Source organism: Coffea arabica, chromosome 7e (assembly GCF_036785885.1).
Source record: "Coffea arabica cultivar ET-39 chromosome 7e, Coffea Arabica ET-39 HiFi, whole genome shotgun sequence".
Lineage (NCBI taxonomy): Eukaryota > Viridiplantae > Streptophyta > Magnoliopsida > Gentianales > Rubiaceae > Coffea > Coffea arabica.
Genome location: NC_092323.1, coordinates 15,331,335 through 15,346,454, shown reverse-complemented (window position 1 = coordinate 15,346,454; position 15,120 = coordinate 15,331,335). Strand labels below are relative to the sequence as shown.

The 15,120-nt window shown below is 34.5% G+C and overlaps 2 protein-coding genes across 2 annotated transcripts; both read right to left on the bottom strand.

The window, feature by feature from the left end:
• Window positions 1–803: 803 nt before the first annotated feature.
• LOC113702275 (trimethyltridecatetraene synthase-like) lies at window positions 804–3,093 on the bottom strand. The gene is made up of 2 exons (XM_027223398.2): window positions 2,111–3,093; window positions 804–1,514 (listed from the first exon to the last, which is right to left on the bottom strand). The coding sequence occupies exons 1-2, from the start codon at window positions 3,014–3,016 to the stop codon at window positions 885–887; spliced, it is 1,536 nt and encodes a 511-aa protein (XP_027079199.1). The 5' UTR covers window positions 3,017–3,093; the 3' UTR covers window positions 804–884.
• Window positions 3,094–5,646: 2,553 nt separating this feature from the next.
• LOC140010978 (WAT1-related protein At5g64700-like) lies at window positions 5,647–11,322 on the bottom strand. Its single transcript, XM_072058710.1, has 7 exons — window positions 11,042–11,322; window positions 10,886–10,948; window positions 10,605–10,721; window positions 10,171–10,423; window positions 6,784–6,942; window positions 6,545–6,696; window positions 5,647–6,294 (listed from the first exon to the last, which is right to left on the bottom strand). The coding sequence occupies exons 1-7, from the start codon at window positions 11,212–11,214 to the stop codon at window positions 6,096–6,098; spliced, it is 1,116 nt and encodes a 371-aa protein (XP_071914811.1). The 5' UTR covers window positions 11,215–11,322; the 3' UTR covers window positions 5,647–6,095.
• Between the last annotated feature and the right edge of the window lie 3,798 nt (window positions 11,323–15,120).

The following is a 15,120-nucleotide window of genomic DNA, read 5'->3' as shown; positions in this document are numbered from 1 at the left end:
TAGCAATTTGGTTATCTTTTTCATCTATAGTTTTTGGTCTTTTCAATTAAATAGTCATAAAGAGTGCAACAGTAATTGTTGTAAATTTGTGACCTTTGATAGGAACACTTGATCTTCCCAAGTTGGTAGGGGAAGAAAGTAAGATTTTAAAAACTTCAGAGAAGCTAAGTGATATTATAATAAATCTCAGGGTTTGTTTCCAAAATGATTGCTATTTTCTAGGCGTTAGTTTAACATTTTACTATGCTTTACTATAAAACTAGTAAGAAAACTTTTGTGCATTTGAAGGTTTGAAAAAATTCCAAATCTTGCTTTTTTTTTTCCTTTTTTTTTCTTTTTTCTTTTCTCTCCTCTCTTCTTCTCTTTCTCTCCGCACCACACCACTGCTGCTCTTCCTCTTCCCTCCCTTCCCATGCCATCACTGCCGCAGCCACCTCACCCTCCGCTCTTTTTTTTTTTTTTTTTCTCTTTCTCTCTTCCTCCCAACAAGTACGGAAAGTAGCACCAATCCAGTGGCATGGCTTAGAGGTGCACAGGAATTGATGGAAGATGCTAAGAGGAAAGATGGCAGAGAGCACATTGCTTTGACTGTGAACCTACTATTGCAGATTTAAATTAGCATCAGAATGTTATAGAATGTATTTGAAACATCAGGGGTGTGCGTATTCACAGTTTCACATAATTGCGAACAAATTTGGACTTCAATAAGCATAACAATCTCAGTGGTTACGCATATGCCATGCACCAACTACAAGGGTTTGTAGCGTTGTGGCAATTGGCAAACACATATAAGCGCAGCTACAAATTCTAAACTTGCAGAGCTGATTTATTTGAACACAAGTTGATAATGATGATACTGGGAGATCAAACATACACGTAGTGAATCATAGTGAATAAAGATTACGAGGAAGCCGAGGCTCAACAATGGCAACAAGTGGGATCTTTCTTGGTGTAGTAAGCCCAAATATTTCTTCCATGTCAAGGTCCTCAGGCTTCATGTCATTTGGCAACTTCCATCTGTATCCATGTAAAAGATTGGCCAAACTAGATTGGATAACCTTGAGGCCTAAACTGTACCCTGGGCACATTCTTCTTCCAGCACCAAATGGCAAGAACTTACAGTCTTGCCCTTTGAAGTCAATGTCCTTTCCCATGAATCTGTCGGGGCAAAATACCTCTGGCTTCTCCCACAATTCAGGGTCCTTCACAATTGACCAAACGTTGACGATGACTCGAGTTCCCTTTCGAATATCGTACCCTGCAACTTTGCAATCTTCGCGAGCACATCTTGGCACTAGCAATGGGACCACGGGATGCATACGCATTGTTTCTTTAACAATAGCCTCTATGTAAGGAAGATTTGGCATGTCCTTCTCTTTCACCCATCGATTCTGACCGATAACACGGTCGAGTTCTTCGGCTGCCTTGTTGAATATTTCTGGGTTTTTCAGTAGCTCCGAAATGGCCCATTCTACTGTAGTCGCTGAGGTCTCGGTTCCACCAGCAAGCAGGTCCTAGAGTTCAATCATTACGCAAAGTGCAGCAAGAAACTTAGTCCAATTATTGAAGTTCTTAAACTTATTTATGTTTCAATGTTCCGAATGTGATATCTGAATGAAACAGGGCACAAAATAAATTTCCTATAATAGGCTTGGAATTTCTTAAGAATTATTATTTGTGCTCCCCACCGGAACGTGAAATAAATCTTACTACCATGGATATTATATTAATTTGGCAAAGAATAGAACCAATGTACTTATCAGCAAAACTCAAGTTCTAATCAACTTCTTGTGTTGCAAATTGACTTGGCCCACAAACGTTCTTAAGTTGCAAATTGACTGTACTTGGCCAACAATCAACTTACTTACTTGAGTACCTTTATCAAAAGCAATTTCTTTTAGAAGGATTAAAAAGAATTTTCTTGTTAATTCTGCCTCTACTGAAAAATTTTCATCAAACTACAAAGATCCAGACTACTTTCTCTCAAGTTTTCAGTAGCAAAGAAAATTTTGAGTATTCAAGTTCAAAAGATCACTGACTATTTTCTCTCAAGTTTTCAGTCGTTTAAAAGTTGACAGCATGCGTTATGCAGTTTGTAAGTAACATATACCAGAGTCAATGCCTTGACTCCACGCCTCTCTAGCTTCACCTCCAAAGTGGGATCATCTGCAAGGTCCAGAAGGACGTCCGCCATGTCCTTGCTGACACAATCAGTTTCGTCCTTCCTCCGGGCATTATGCTCATCAAGAACATGCTCCAGAAACCTATCAAATTTCTTGCTCAAGATTTTCATCCTCTTGATATACCCCTGCAAATCCAAGAAATCGATCCAAGGTATGAAATCACCAATGTTAAACACACCAGTCAGCAAAAACACCTCGTCCATCATTTGCCTGAACTCTTTGGGCGTGACAATTGAGTTCTCAGACTGATCAATGTATGTTTTCCCCAGGACCATCCTGCTAATCACGTTCAAACTTCCTGTTGAAAGATAATCTTTCAACACGACAGGCTTGCCTGATGACTTGAATAGCTGTAGCAGAAGCGAATTCATTTCTTCCACCCGAATATGTTCATATGATTCGAGTCTTTTTGCACTGAATAATTCCATAAGGAAAATCTTACGTGCCTGGCGCCAGTATGGTCCATAAGGGGACCAAGTCATGTTGGTGCAATCATAAGCGGTATATTTTCCGGCTGCAGTTTTAGGCCTCCCTGCAAATGTGACGTCCATGGTTTTGAGGAAAACTTTGGCCATCTCCACGGAGGAGCCAACGACAACTGGGAAGGAGCCGAATTGAAGGTGCATTAGGGGACCATATGTTAGGGAGAGTTGATGGAGTGAACGATGAGGAAGGGTGCCAATGAGGTTTAAGTTTCCAATTATAGGCCATTGCCTTGGACCCGGTGGGAGGTTGAGTTTTTGCTGATGGAAATGCTTCGAGAGATGGGCGATAACCACCGTTGCAACCCAGGCGAGTGCATATGCAGCCCAGGTGGGAGAAAAGCTTTCCATTTTCTGGGAGTAGTGGGGGTGGTGGTGGTGGCAGAAGATAGCAGAATGTAGCACAATGAAGGTGGTTGAGTATGTTTGGAATGTGGAGGGGGCCGGTATTTATAATGAATGAGCAAAGGCTTGGAAGTCACTAAATAACTACTAGCAAGAACTCACTATGCAAATTATTGTGATCGGCGGCATCTTGGTTATTTAGGTGGTCCATTCTACTTTTCAAATACGTAGTTGTTTGAAGAGCATCCAATGGGGGTAAACATGAAAAATCATGGATGTAAATGAATTTAATTTTGCTTCAGGGCCGGCAGCCTCCTTAGCCTTCCAGCCGCAAATCAAATCAAATTTGATATGTGATTTCCTTCGTCCGACACATCCTACCAATGGTCCACTACTAATAAATCGGAAAGGCCAACGCTCTATACGTACAGACGGCTGTCACAGCTCCTGCGTCTGACATGACTTGCGCGTTGTCCTCTCATAAATCCTTGTACTTTCTTTCGCAATAATGTCGCGCTACAGCCTACATGACAAAGATCTGAAAATAACATGGGAAGATGGAAACCATAATACTCAACTTGTTTATCAATTTTTTGGCCCATGGATTTATCATTTTTGGGCCTAATGGAGATTCAAAGGCTATGGATTTATCATGAGTTGCACATGGTGCTGTCATAAATGGATTTATCAAGAACCTCGTCGTCACTTCATACACTGTTTCTACCGGTTATGTGCCGGACAATCTTGGAGACTACGACTTGGGATTTTATGTGCCGGACAATCTTCAATATTGAAGTCAAGCAGCTAGACTAACAATGACGAGCAACTTTCAAATCCTCGTAATATTAATGTGGCTTCCCAAAAAAATCCGTCAAATATGCCTATGTGTAAGTCGTGTATTAAAGTATGCTAGTCACGCCATATAGGCGCGATAGGCAATGGAGATTTTTTTTTTTTTTTCCTTTTTAAAGGCAAAGGGCCATCGCGCCTACTCGATACTATTGTTCCCCACGACACTTTGTGAGAAGGCTAAGGACGAGGATAAAAGTAAGAAACCCCTGAGGTGTTGATATTATCCTATCTTCTACTCAAATTTAAATCTCATCCGTTCAATGCATTGCACATCATCTTGACATTTAATCGTTTTAAAGTTTAATAACGTTTTTCAAAATACAAAAGTACAAATTATTTGATGAAATCCTACAATTTGATAAAAGGATCCATTAATTTATTAAATATAGAGGTATAAGTAAATCTACAACCACTTTAATTGATTTAATCGTTTAGTATAAATATCAAGTATCATCGTATACCAAATAACGACCTATAAGAGTTCTTTTACTGTGTGCATTCTATAAACAACTATTAATTTTTTTATATATTATTAATTTTTTTACATTATTGCATTTTATATAAATTCTAAAATACAAAAACCGTGATTCATGTACTAATTTTTTTTCTTTAATACAATTACGTTTAATTTAATTTTTAAGTAAGTTATCAACTATATTAACAAACTTAATAAATTCTTTATTAACTACAATGGCTATATCCAAACCCTTTTATCAACAAACTTAACAAATCCTAAACCCTAAACCCTTTAATAATAAACTGTAAATCGTAAACATGCTAAACTTAATAAACCAAAACCCCCTTAACAAGAAAAAAAAAAAAAACTTACCGGAACCTACATATTTTTTTACAAAAAATTAAAAAAAAAGGCTGGAGCGCAGCTGCCAGGTTCGTTGCGCCACGTTGGTGCGACAGTGTGGTCAAAAAACAACCAGGGCACGACGGCCCTTTGCCACATTTTTTAAAAAAAATTTGGACCTCCTGTCGCGCCTACATGGCCGACAGAGCCATATTTGACAGATTTTTTTGGAAACAATAATATTATGAGGATTTGGCCCAGCTAAAGTCGCAAAAACATTTCCTTGCAAAAACGAAAGGCAACACAAAATAGCTCGTGGAATACTAGAATACATCTGGCTCCGTTTGGATTAGCTGTTTTTGGAGATATTTTTTAAAAACTTTACTGTAGCTGTGTATATGAAAAACATTTACTGTAGATGTTTTTAGGATTGTTTTTAGAGGTACTTTTAAAATATATTTTTGAGTATTTTTATAATTTATAATTTTTTTAAATATATACTGGCTCTGTTTCTATATATTAATATTTATTTATTTATATATTTTTTATTTTTTATTTCAATTTTGTTTTATAATATGTATATTAATATATATTAATAGGTATATTTCAATTATGTATATTATATTATATATAAATTATATTAATATTAACATATTCAGACCGTTTAATAATCAAAAATTAAATATAATATATTTGAGTGCATATCACATTCAATGATAAGTGAATAACTTATCACTTAATTTTGGAAGCAAGTTTTGCTTAGAAAATTCAGTGCCACTTAATTAATTCGGATGTTTAATTTTGATTATCAAATGGTCTGAATATATTAAGATTTGAATCCATTAAATTTAAGTGCTGAACTAAATTATCAAACAGGAGTCTTTATATTTATCCTAGTTCTTGGTCCCTTTCTTCAATCTAATCGACGTTTGTCAATTTTCCCGTTACTTAAAGCATAATAGAGAGATGAAGAGATAAGATCAAATAATGCTAAAACATAATAGAGAGACGAAGAGGATTGATCAAGTAATGCTAATTGATCGTGCTTTACAGTACTTAGTAATTGATCGCGCTTTAGAGTATTTACTAATTGATCGCATTGGGATGATCGTCACGAAATGGACTAACTAATGAGTGCTTAATGTCACCACCGTCAAGTATTTGGGATTGATCACAATGGGATGATCGTCATAGAATGGAGTAACTAGTGAGTGCTTGATGTCACTATTGTCAGGTATTTTGGATAGATTAAATAATGAGTACTCGATGTACTAAATTTATTTCCTACCATTTGTAAATCTAAACCAAAATCCTGCTCTCTCTCTCTCTGTCTAAGTATCTAACAACAAACACTTTCACAATCTTTTTTTTTTTTTAACAAGCGAACCCACAACTGCTACCCGATAGTGCGCACTGGATGAACAAGCCTTGCACTCAAACATAGGAGCAAGCATTTTGAGCTATTGAGTGCTTTGGAGTGCTCCCCACTTGTATTTCATCCTTTGGTGCACTCTGTGATATTTGTGCGAGCTGGACAGTTGAAGAGCAATTCTCCGTTTCTTTGCTTTGCTCTTTAATCTTGCCCCATAGTACACAGTGCAACCCCATAACCAGCAATACTGCTCCCACAACACTGGAAAATACAGGAAAATTTCAGCATGAATAAATACAAATCTTTTGTGATACTCAATTTTTTGTCATGTAAATTGATTTTGAGAATTGGATGTTTCTTAGACTTGATCAATTTTTTCTTTCATTTGTATCTGAGAAGCCTTTTCCTTTACGATGTTAATGCTCAACACTGGATTCTATCAAAAGAGAACTAGCATATGGTGAGAAATTAAAGTCGAAAATGCAAAAGAAAAATAAATCAAGTAAATTACCTTCCTAAGCTAATTATCTCCCCAAGAAAGACAGCTGAAAAACAAGTTGTGAATAGCAGCACAAGTGGAACCCAGATGGCTTGAAATAAGGGCCCTTTCTTCCTAAGAACCCAAGCTATCAAGTTAAATCCAACACCATTGACCATGATTCCCTGTCCATTTCTGTTTGTAAGTTGCTAATCATGTAGATAATTGTTTGGGGACTTGACAAATGTTTCTGGACAAATATATAGACTTACACAGTAAGCAGCAGATAGAAGTTTAACGTTCCATCCAAGCTTCCATTCATCAAAATCTCTTTCCAAATAGATGGCAATAATAAACGAGAAAATTCCGCCGAAGAAGTTTTGAAGATTTATGCTAATAAGTGTTGAAGGATAGCTTTTCGATAGGCAGCCCTGTGGTCATTCAAATGTCAGTACTTAGCCATTTACTTTCTTTATTTAGAAGGTCAAGGAATTAGGGGCACTTTGCATAATTTATTTCTGTTTAGTTTGAGCACGTGCTTCAATCGTCTGCACTTAGTGTATTTGAATAGGAGATTATTTGGATTAGTATTTTATAAAGTAAAAATGACTTGTTTTATCCCTTACATGTCAAAATAATATTATTTTCATCCCTCACTTTTAAAATGAAGCAAATTCATCCCCGATATTTAAATTTTGAAGCTATTACATACCCGTGAACCCAACTTTTAATATGAATCAAACCATCCAATAACCTAATAACAAATTTCAAAAATAAAGTTGATGGATCACTCGGTCAATTCCATCACATTCATATGACATTTGTTGAACAAAAAAAAGAAAAATATAAAAAATTATAACATAAAAAGGCCGTTTCTTTGTCTTGGAATAGTAGATTTCTTTTATGGATAAATTTTTTCATGCATCATGAGTTTATACACTCATAAGTCTAGATGTATACCATTTATACAAGTTTGGTATTTAAATTTAAATTGAAATTATGTGGTAGATATCTAGACCCGTCAACATATACAATAATAATATAGAAAAGATTAATCCCTTTTTATGTTATAATATTTTATTTTTCCTTTGTGGGTTCATTAACTTTCATGTGAATATCAAGTTTAGTTGATCAAGTGATCAACCAATTATACTTCTGAAATTTGTAATTGGGTTGCTAGGTGGTTGGATTCAAATTGAAAGTTGAATTCAGGAATGTAATAATTTCAATTTTTAAATGTCAAGGACGAATTCGCTTCGTTTTAAAGTGAGGGATAAAAAGAATATTTTTGTGAAATGTGAGAAATGAACTAGTCATTTTCCCTTTAAAAAAATTATTGCCTTTTTTTTCTTTTAATATGATTAATATAAGATAAAAAGGTGATTCGAAAGATAAAAGAGTTGTCAAAAAATATATTTGTAACGTAAGTAAGTAAAGTTTGGCCAATAAACCACTATCGAAACACACTCACTCTTTTCTTTCATAAACATCACATGCATCAAAAAGGTAAATCTGCCACTATATGTACGACAAACTGGAATTGGGCTAGGACAATACGACTGGTAGGAACCACTGAGTTTGGCTCAGTGGCTATCAAAGAGAGACTTAAATCCCTCCTTGGATTGTAAATGAGGATTTAAATCCCACTTGCAGCAAAAGAAAATTCAAGGGTGACACCAAACAATTCAAGGGTGTTATCGTTGTCGGGAAAAAAAAAAATGACGGATAGGGTAGGGTCTGGCATATGAAAGGGTATGATATGGCTCTCAACTCAAAACTCCAATTTTTAACACATTTTTCTGGGAAGAGCAAAAGACCTAAATGGTCCTTCAAATATTTGACTAATGTTAAAACAGTTTTTCAACTTTATTTATAGCCAATTTAGTCTTTGTACCTTTTTTTGTTTTTTTGGTAGCCGATTAGGTCCTTATTTCTTATTTGACTGAGCTATCCAAATAGGAAGATTTTTCCCGTAATAACTAGTCAAATGGGCGACAAGATAAGAAATCCACCTACAGCCCTTCTTAAATTTTTTTTTTAAAAAAAAACAAGTTTAGTTAGGAAAATTACAAAGGAATTGGACCTGATGGAGAGTAAAATTTGTGGCATTTTTTTTTTTTTTTTGGCAAACTCCAATACTATTATCAAACAATAGCTGAAAAAAGACCCAACTATTTGCTCTTGATGGAATCAATTTCTTTGCAATTGCCTGATTTGATCGAATCCACCAACAGCTCTTCTTAAAATTGAAAAAACAGATTTAGTCGAGAAAATTCCAAACAAATTAGACCAGATTGAGAGTAAAAAATTGTAGCTTTTTTCATCATTCCTCGATTGTATTATCAAAAAAATTGCCAAAAAAAAAGCCCGACCTTTTTGCTCTTGATCAAATCCAATTTCTTTGCAATTGCCTGACTTAATCTGGTTTTCTCAATTTAATGAAAGTTTGCGGGTGGTTTTCTAATTTTTAACTTGATTTAATTAGTTATTATTGGTGGAGAACTCTTACAATTTGGGTGGCTCAGACCTGATTAGCTGCAATAAAAGAAATGGTTGAAGAATGAAATCAGCTAAAAATAATAAAGTTGATGGACTATTTTACTGTAAAGTAATTGACAGACTGTTTATGCCATTTGCTCTTTTTTAGAATTTGGTTTACTAATTTTTTTTTACTCAATCTGTTGTAAAATTTTCTGCCATAACATATTGGTTACGTAGAGTAAGGCATGGATACGATGGGATTCAAAACAAGCTATAAATATGTATCACAATGTGGCATGTCCTAAATTGAATAATTGACTGATGGCAGCGAAATCAAAGAGCATAATTTTTTAGTGCTTAACCAAAGCAATGGATTATACATATATATATATATATATATATATATATATATATATATGAAAATATAAGAGTTTGATAATCAAGGAGAAAAATAACTTTTCATCCTTAATTTTGGGGTATGGACCAACTTTATTTCTAAAATTTCACCAAAAATACATTTCATCCTCATAATTTCATAATTTCAACTAATTAAGAAAAATCGAAGGATTGCAAACCAATTTAGATAGAATATAATCAAATGACCAGTCTGTTAGTAAATGCATTATTAGCACTTTATTCAGCCATTGATTGAGTTACAGAAACAATACTATAATTTGGAGTAACCTATTGTTAAACTCTTTTTTCATATTGGCATTTTTCTTCAATTGGCTATAACGGAATCATTTCTTTTCCATGGCTTCAGTCCTTCTGGAGCTTCTTATTAAGTTCTGGACTGAGGAGAGAGTTATGGTGGCTAAAGTTTGTTAAGACTGTTTAGAGCTGAAAAAGGGAAAGTAAACTAAGATGGGGCTTTCAATATTTTTGTCAACCCAATGCAATATTTTACCAACAAGACGTGTTCGTTATGTTAAGATATAACATCAAAATTGATTGGCAATCCGTAAATTATCCTCACTCTATTGAAATTATGAAACTATCAACGCAAAATGTGTTTTGACTGGAAATTTGAGGGTGAAATTGATCCACACCCAAAACATTGAGATGAAAAGTGCATTTTTCCCATCAATAGATGATTTCTTACTCTTTGGTTTTCTTTTGCATTGGCCAGAAAAACCCACCCAAAAAAAAAAAGCTTTATCAAGAGTCATTAATTTTACCTGCAATGCAAGCCAGGAACTCCATAATATGTAGGCAAGAAACATTAGAAGTACACCCTTGACCCATGTGGTGCTAGAAGGAGCATGACCCGGATTTTGTGGGCTGTGAATTTTCAACAGGTGATGATGAACCAATAGTTTCAGATAAGGGGCACCATGATAGAAGGCAATAGTTGCAGATCCTCCTAAGCATAGTGCTATTCCGGCAAATTTTGAAATCCCAGGGACAGTCTTCAAATTGAAATTTTCCATTCTGTAAGCAGTCAAAGCATGTTGGCTAATTTCTTTTTTTTTTTTTTAAATTTTTATTGAGCACCCAAGTTAAAATTTGAAGAATTTATTCATACAATTGAAGCCATAATTTAGAGTACTAGAAAATAGTTGAAAGAGTTTGCAGGTACAGAAATCTTAGATTTGTAACATGTATGTCTTACCTGAATAGAACTGCGAGGAAGAAAGTACTGACTGGAATTGTATTATTGATTGCTGCAGCTAACGGGGCAGATGTGTACCTAAGAGCCATATTATTGAGATTCCAGGTCAATGTGAACCTGAAATAGACAAGTGGATATGAACTTCAACTGTGAGGAAAACAATAATTCAATTAACACCTTCAAGAAAAAAGAAACATACACGATCAGTTCATTAGAAAAAATTCAAGACAACTGAAATACAACAATGATTTTCACTAGAAAATTTTTTGCTAACATCTTACCCAAGGAGAGAAAGTATACACATCTTGACAAATGTCATTACCGTCAGAGGTGGTGCACTTTTCCTGTAAATTCGATAAAAGTATACTATGTGTTAGATCGAGCAAGCAAGAGCAGAAAAATAAAGATTAATATGCTAAATTTGAGCTGAACGATACCACTCAAGAAAGATAGTTATGGGAGCTAAGAAGACTGTTGCAATGGCTTGTCTGTAGAAGACGAGTATATATGTCTTGAAACCATCATCAATTGCAGCCTTGGAAACTATGTGCATGATAGAATGGAATACTTGTACCGATACAGCAGCTAAATAAAGTTTGTAGCCCTCCATTTTTTCAATTGGGTATGACTTCTATTGAGCTTCACTCGTTTCTTTTTGTCGATTTGAGCTCAACGTTAATAGCTTTGGTCTTTGTTGTTGTTTTACAATCCAATTCTGTAGAAATGAGATGTTTATGTAGAAGTTGGAGGAAGTAAGACTACATGTGTGATTTCACACGTCCGTAATACCAGAAACGTCTATAAAATTAGGGTAGGTCCCGGATGGAATGGTTGAGTAGCTTTCTTAAATAATACATTAGTTTGCATGGAAATGAGGCAACTATGATTAACTTTGGTCCGCTTCTGTCCAGTTGTTATACTTGTTATGACGTTTAATGTATACTTGCATTACATTGTTATACCCAATATACGTGAAATATTTGTTTTAGTAAACTTTTTTTTTTGGCAACTAACAACAATTTTATATCTTTAATGTAACAAATACAACAACAGCTTGAAAACAACACGAAAATACAATAATCCAGTGACAAGTAGCGCTGGCCACAATAGCTCTCATTTTATGAGTACATGAAATAAGATGCTGACTGATCAAGAATGCCCAAACCCCTGTTTGCATTGAAAACATATATAGAGTTGCATGGTCAATACGACACTGCCACTGTAGATTGTGTCCAGATTATCAAGAGTATTAACGGATCATGTGACTTAAGAATTGGGAAAGCTGCAACAGGATCGCTAACTTATGACAATGAAGGCTCAGGTTTTCATCAAACTCCCGCATCTTGGCCACACAAATGTAGGCTTTAGTGAAGTCTGGCTTCTTAGTTTTCATCAGAATCCAGACCTGTAGAAATATAAACCAAGCTAGATTATTGCTGAGTCTTGGGTTAATGGCCATATGTCTTTGTGTGAGTGGTCAACATCATTGTTTAGCTTGTGGCGCGGTTGCATGGGATTATTCCCATTGATTAGTAGTAGTAGTAGAGTCAAAATAGGAGCCGTATAAAGGGAATTTGTAGCCTCGGGTGTCAAGCAGGGTAACAAGAGCAAAAAGCCATTGCGGTTTTAGTTTTTTTGTTCTTTTGTAGCCGCAACCTCCTTTGAGTAATGGAAGAGAATTTCTTTTCCTTTGCCTCAGATATTAAATTCTTGAGATTGTTTCTATGGGTTTATGTATGTTTATTTGTTTGAGTCCTACAAAGTGGTACCAAAGCTATGGTAGATTGAAATATAGCAAATCCTAACTCCAATATTATTTATTATGTCCAAAGACTCAAAGCAAAAACGGAGTTTAATTTTTAGCATAAACAAATGATAGCCCATCTCAAGGCATCTAAATTGCATCGATATATTGAATCTGCACTTGCTTAAGATGCTAGTGTGAATGATAAGGCGAAAGATAGCTTGACTTTGTCATAAATTTATCAGGCAATTGACATGTTAGTTTTTGAAAAAATTGCTATGCTATGGCTGATGCGACAAAGAATGTTTGGGATATATTGGAGAAAACATACAAAGGGATTAACATGATCCAGCAAAATAATTTGATGATGTTGAAGAGAAAATTTGAACTTATGACGATGAATAAGTCAGAATCTATTGAGTCATATTTTTCTTGTTTATTAGATATTAAAAACGAGATGAAATTCAATCAATATAACCTTCCTGACAGAACATTTGTTAAGAAAATTCTCAATACCCTACCCATGAAATTTGATCATGTGCTAGCTGTAATCCAAAAAATGAAAGATTTGGAGGATTTGAGTATTGAAAATTTGTATAGATCATTAATTCTACATGAACAAAGAATTAATGGAAAATTGGTGGATACCCCAGAGAAGGATACAATAGAGAAGGCGTTATTTGAGAGGCACTAATGATGTCAGGGAGCAAGACAACTCCAGTCAGAAGAGCAGAGGTGATTACAATAACAGAAGTGGTCATGACAAGAATAATAGAGGCCGAGGAGGTACATCAAATCCTGGACACAATAGAGGTAATAATTTCAATTTTAGAGGTGCTCTTGATAGAGGCAGAGATGGTAATTTTGACAGAGGAAATAATTTTAATCAGAATAATTTTGGACAAAGAGTTCAATGTTATAATTGTGGAAAATTGAGCCATAGACAATTTAAATGTAGATATGGAGAAAATGTAGACAGAAATTTTCAGGCTAATGTTCCTGACAATCAGGTGCAAGATAATAATAAAAAATCTGAAACTTTATTATGAGCCTGTAATACTGTTGATGTGGTTGATAAAAATAAATGGTACTTGAATACGGATTGTAGTAACCATATGTTTGTCAAAAAGAATTATTTGTTGAATTTGATGAATCTCTCCATGGTGAAATTAAATTTGAGAATAACATTGTTTTACTAGTGATTGGCAAGAAAAAAATTTTCTATTAGCCTGAAAAATGGGTCTACAGATTTTATTTCTGATATTTTCTATGTTCTTGGATTACATCAAAATTTGTTGAGTATGGGCCAGTTGTCTAAGAAAAAATAGGATATTCGTATTACGAACGGTACTTGTACTATTTTGATAAAAATATTGGAATGATTGCTAGTGTACCAATGACTTCAAATCGCTTATTTCTACTGAATTTGAGTTCTGCCAATTTTTTTCTATTTGAGTACGGGGATAGATGACAGTAATTGATTATGTTATATGAGTTTGGTTATTTGAATTTTGACAGTTTGAAATTTTTGCCCAAAAGAAGAATGGTTGGTGGGTTGTCTAGTATTAGAAATTCTGATAGAATCTATGATATGTGCATTTTGGGAAAGCAACATAGGGATGCTTTTCAGACTGGCAAATCATAGAGGGCCAGAAGACAATTAGAAATTATCCATTCAGATTTATGCACTGCGGAAATTCTTTCTAATGGTGGTTGCAGGTATTTTGTTACCTATATTGATGATTTTAGTAGAAAAACTTCAATGTATTTTTTGAAACAAAAATCTGATGCCTGTAACACTTTTAAAATTTTTAAGACTTTTGTTGAGAAACAAAGTGGGTGATAGATTAAAATTTTGAGAATAGATAGGGGTCAGGAATATTTGGTGTGTAATGATTTTCTTGAGAAACATGGAATGCAATATCAGTTGACTATCAGGTACACTTTCCAACAAAATAGAGTGACAGAGAGGAAAAATATGAAATTATGGATATGGTGAGATGTATATTAAAAGTGAAAAATATGCCAAATGTTATGAAACAATTAAAAATGTGGATGTCCCTTTGTATTCCCAAGAGAATTAATTCATGATTTATGGCTACATTATGTATAGCAGTTACAATCCATAAATCTATTCATGTAGTGGAGAAACCGTTTCATAAGTTTGTTCATATTCTTGTAGTAGTGGGTGTTTAATAAGATTGATGTACCTTTAATCTTGTAGTACTTATATATAGAGGTACATTGACACCTTTTGAGATGACTTTTGGATTAGTTGGAATAATAAGAAAATCATTCTCTATTTCTCTACTTCTTCAATTCCTATTGCAGTATTTCATTTTATTAGTTTTATAGCACGTTATCAGTACGAGTCTTTACTTTTGAGCAAAAGGTGAAAACGGAGGCTCTACCTTGAACAAAAGTGAAGCATAAGATTTTGCCGAAATTCTGCCCATATTTCTTCAAGTGACTTCTGAGGTAAATTTCTAACCCAAAATTTATTTTAATTTCTTATGGCTAATCTTACAAAACAAAAGTTCGTGTCTTTTGATATTTCTAGAAAAAATTATTTATCATGGGTGTTGGATGTTGAAATTCATCTTGAGGTAATGGGTCTTGGTAACACTATTGTTGAAAAAAATGAATCTTCAAACCAAGACCGTGCCAAAGTTATGATTTTCCTTTGTCATCATTTAGATGAAGGATTAAAAATAGAGTATTTTACTGTTAAAAATCCTCTTGTTCTTTGGCAAGGTTTGAAAGAAAGATTCG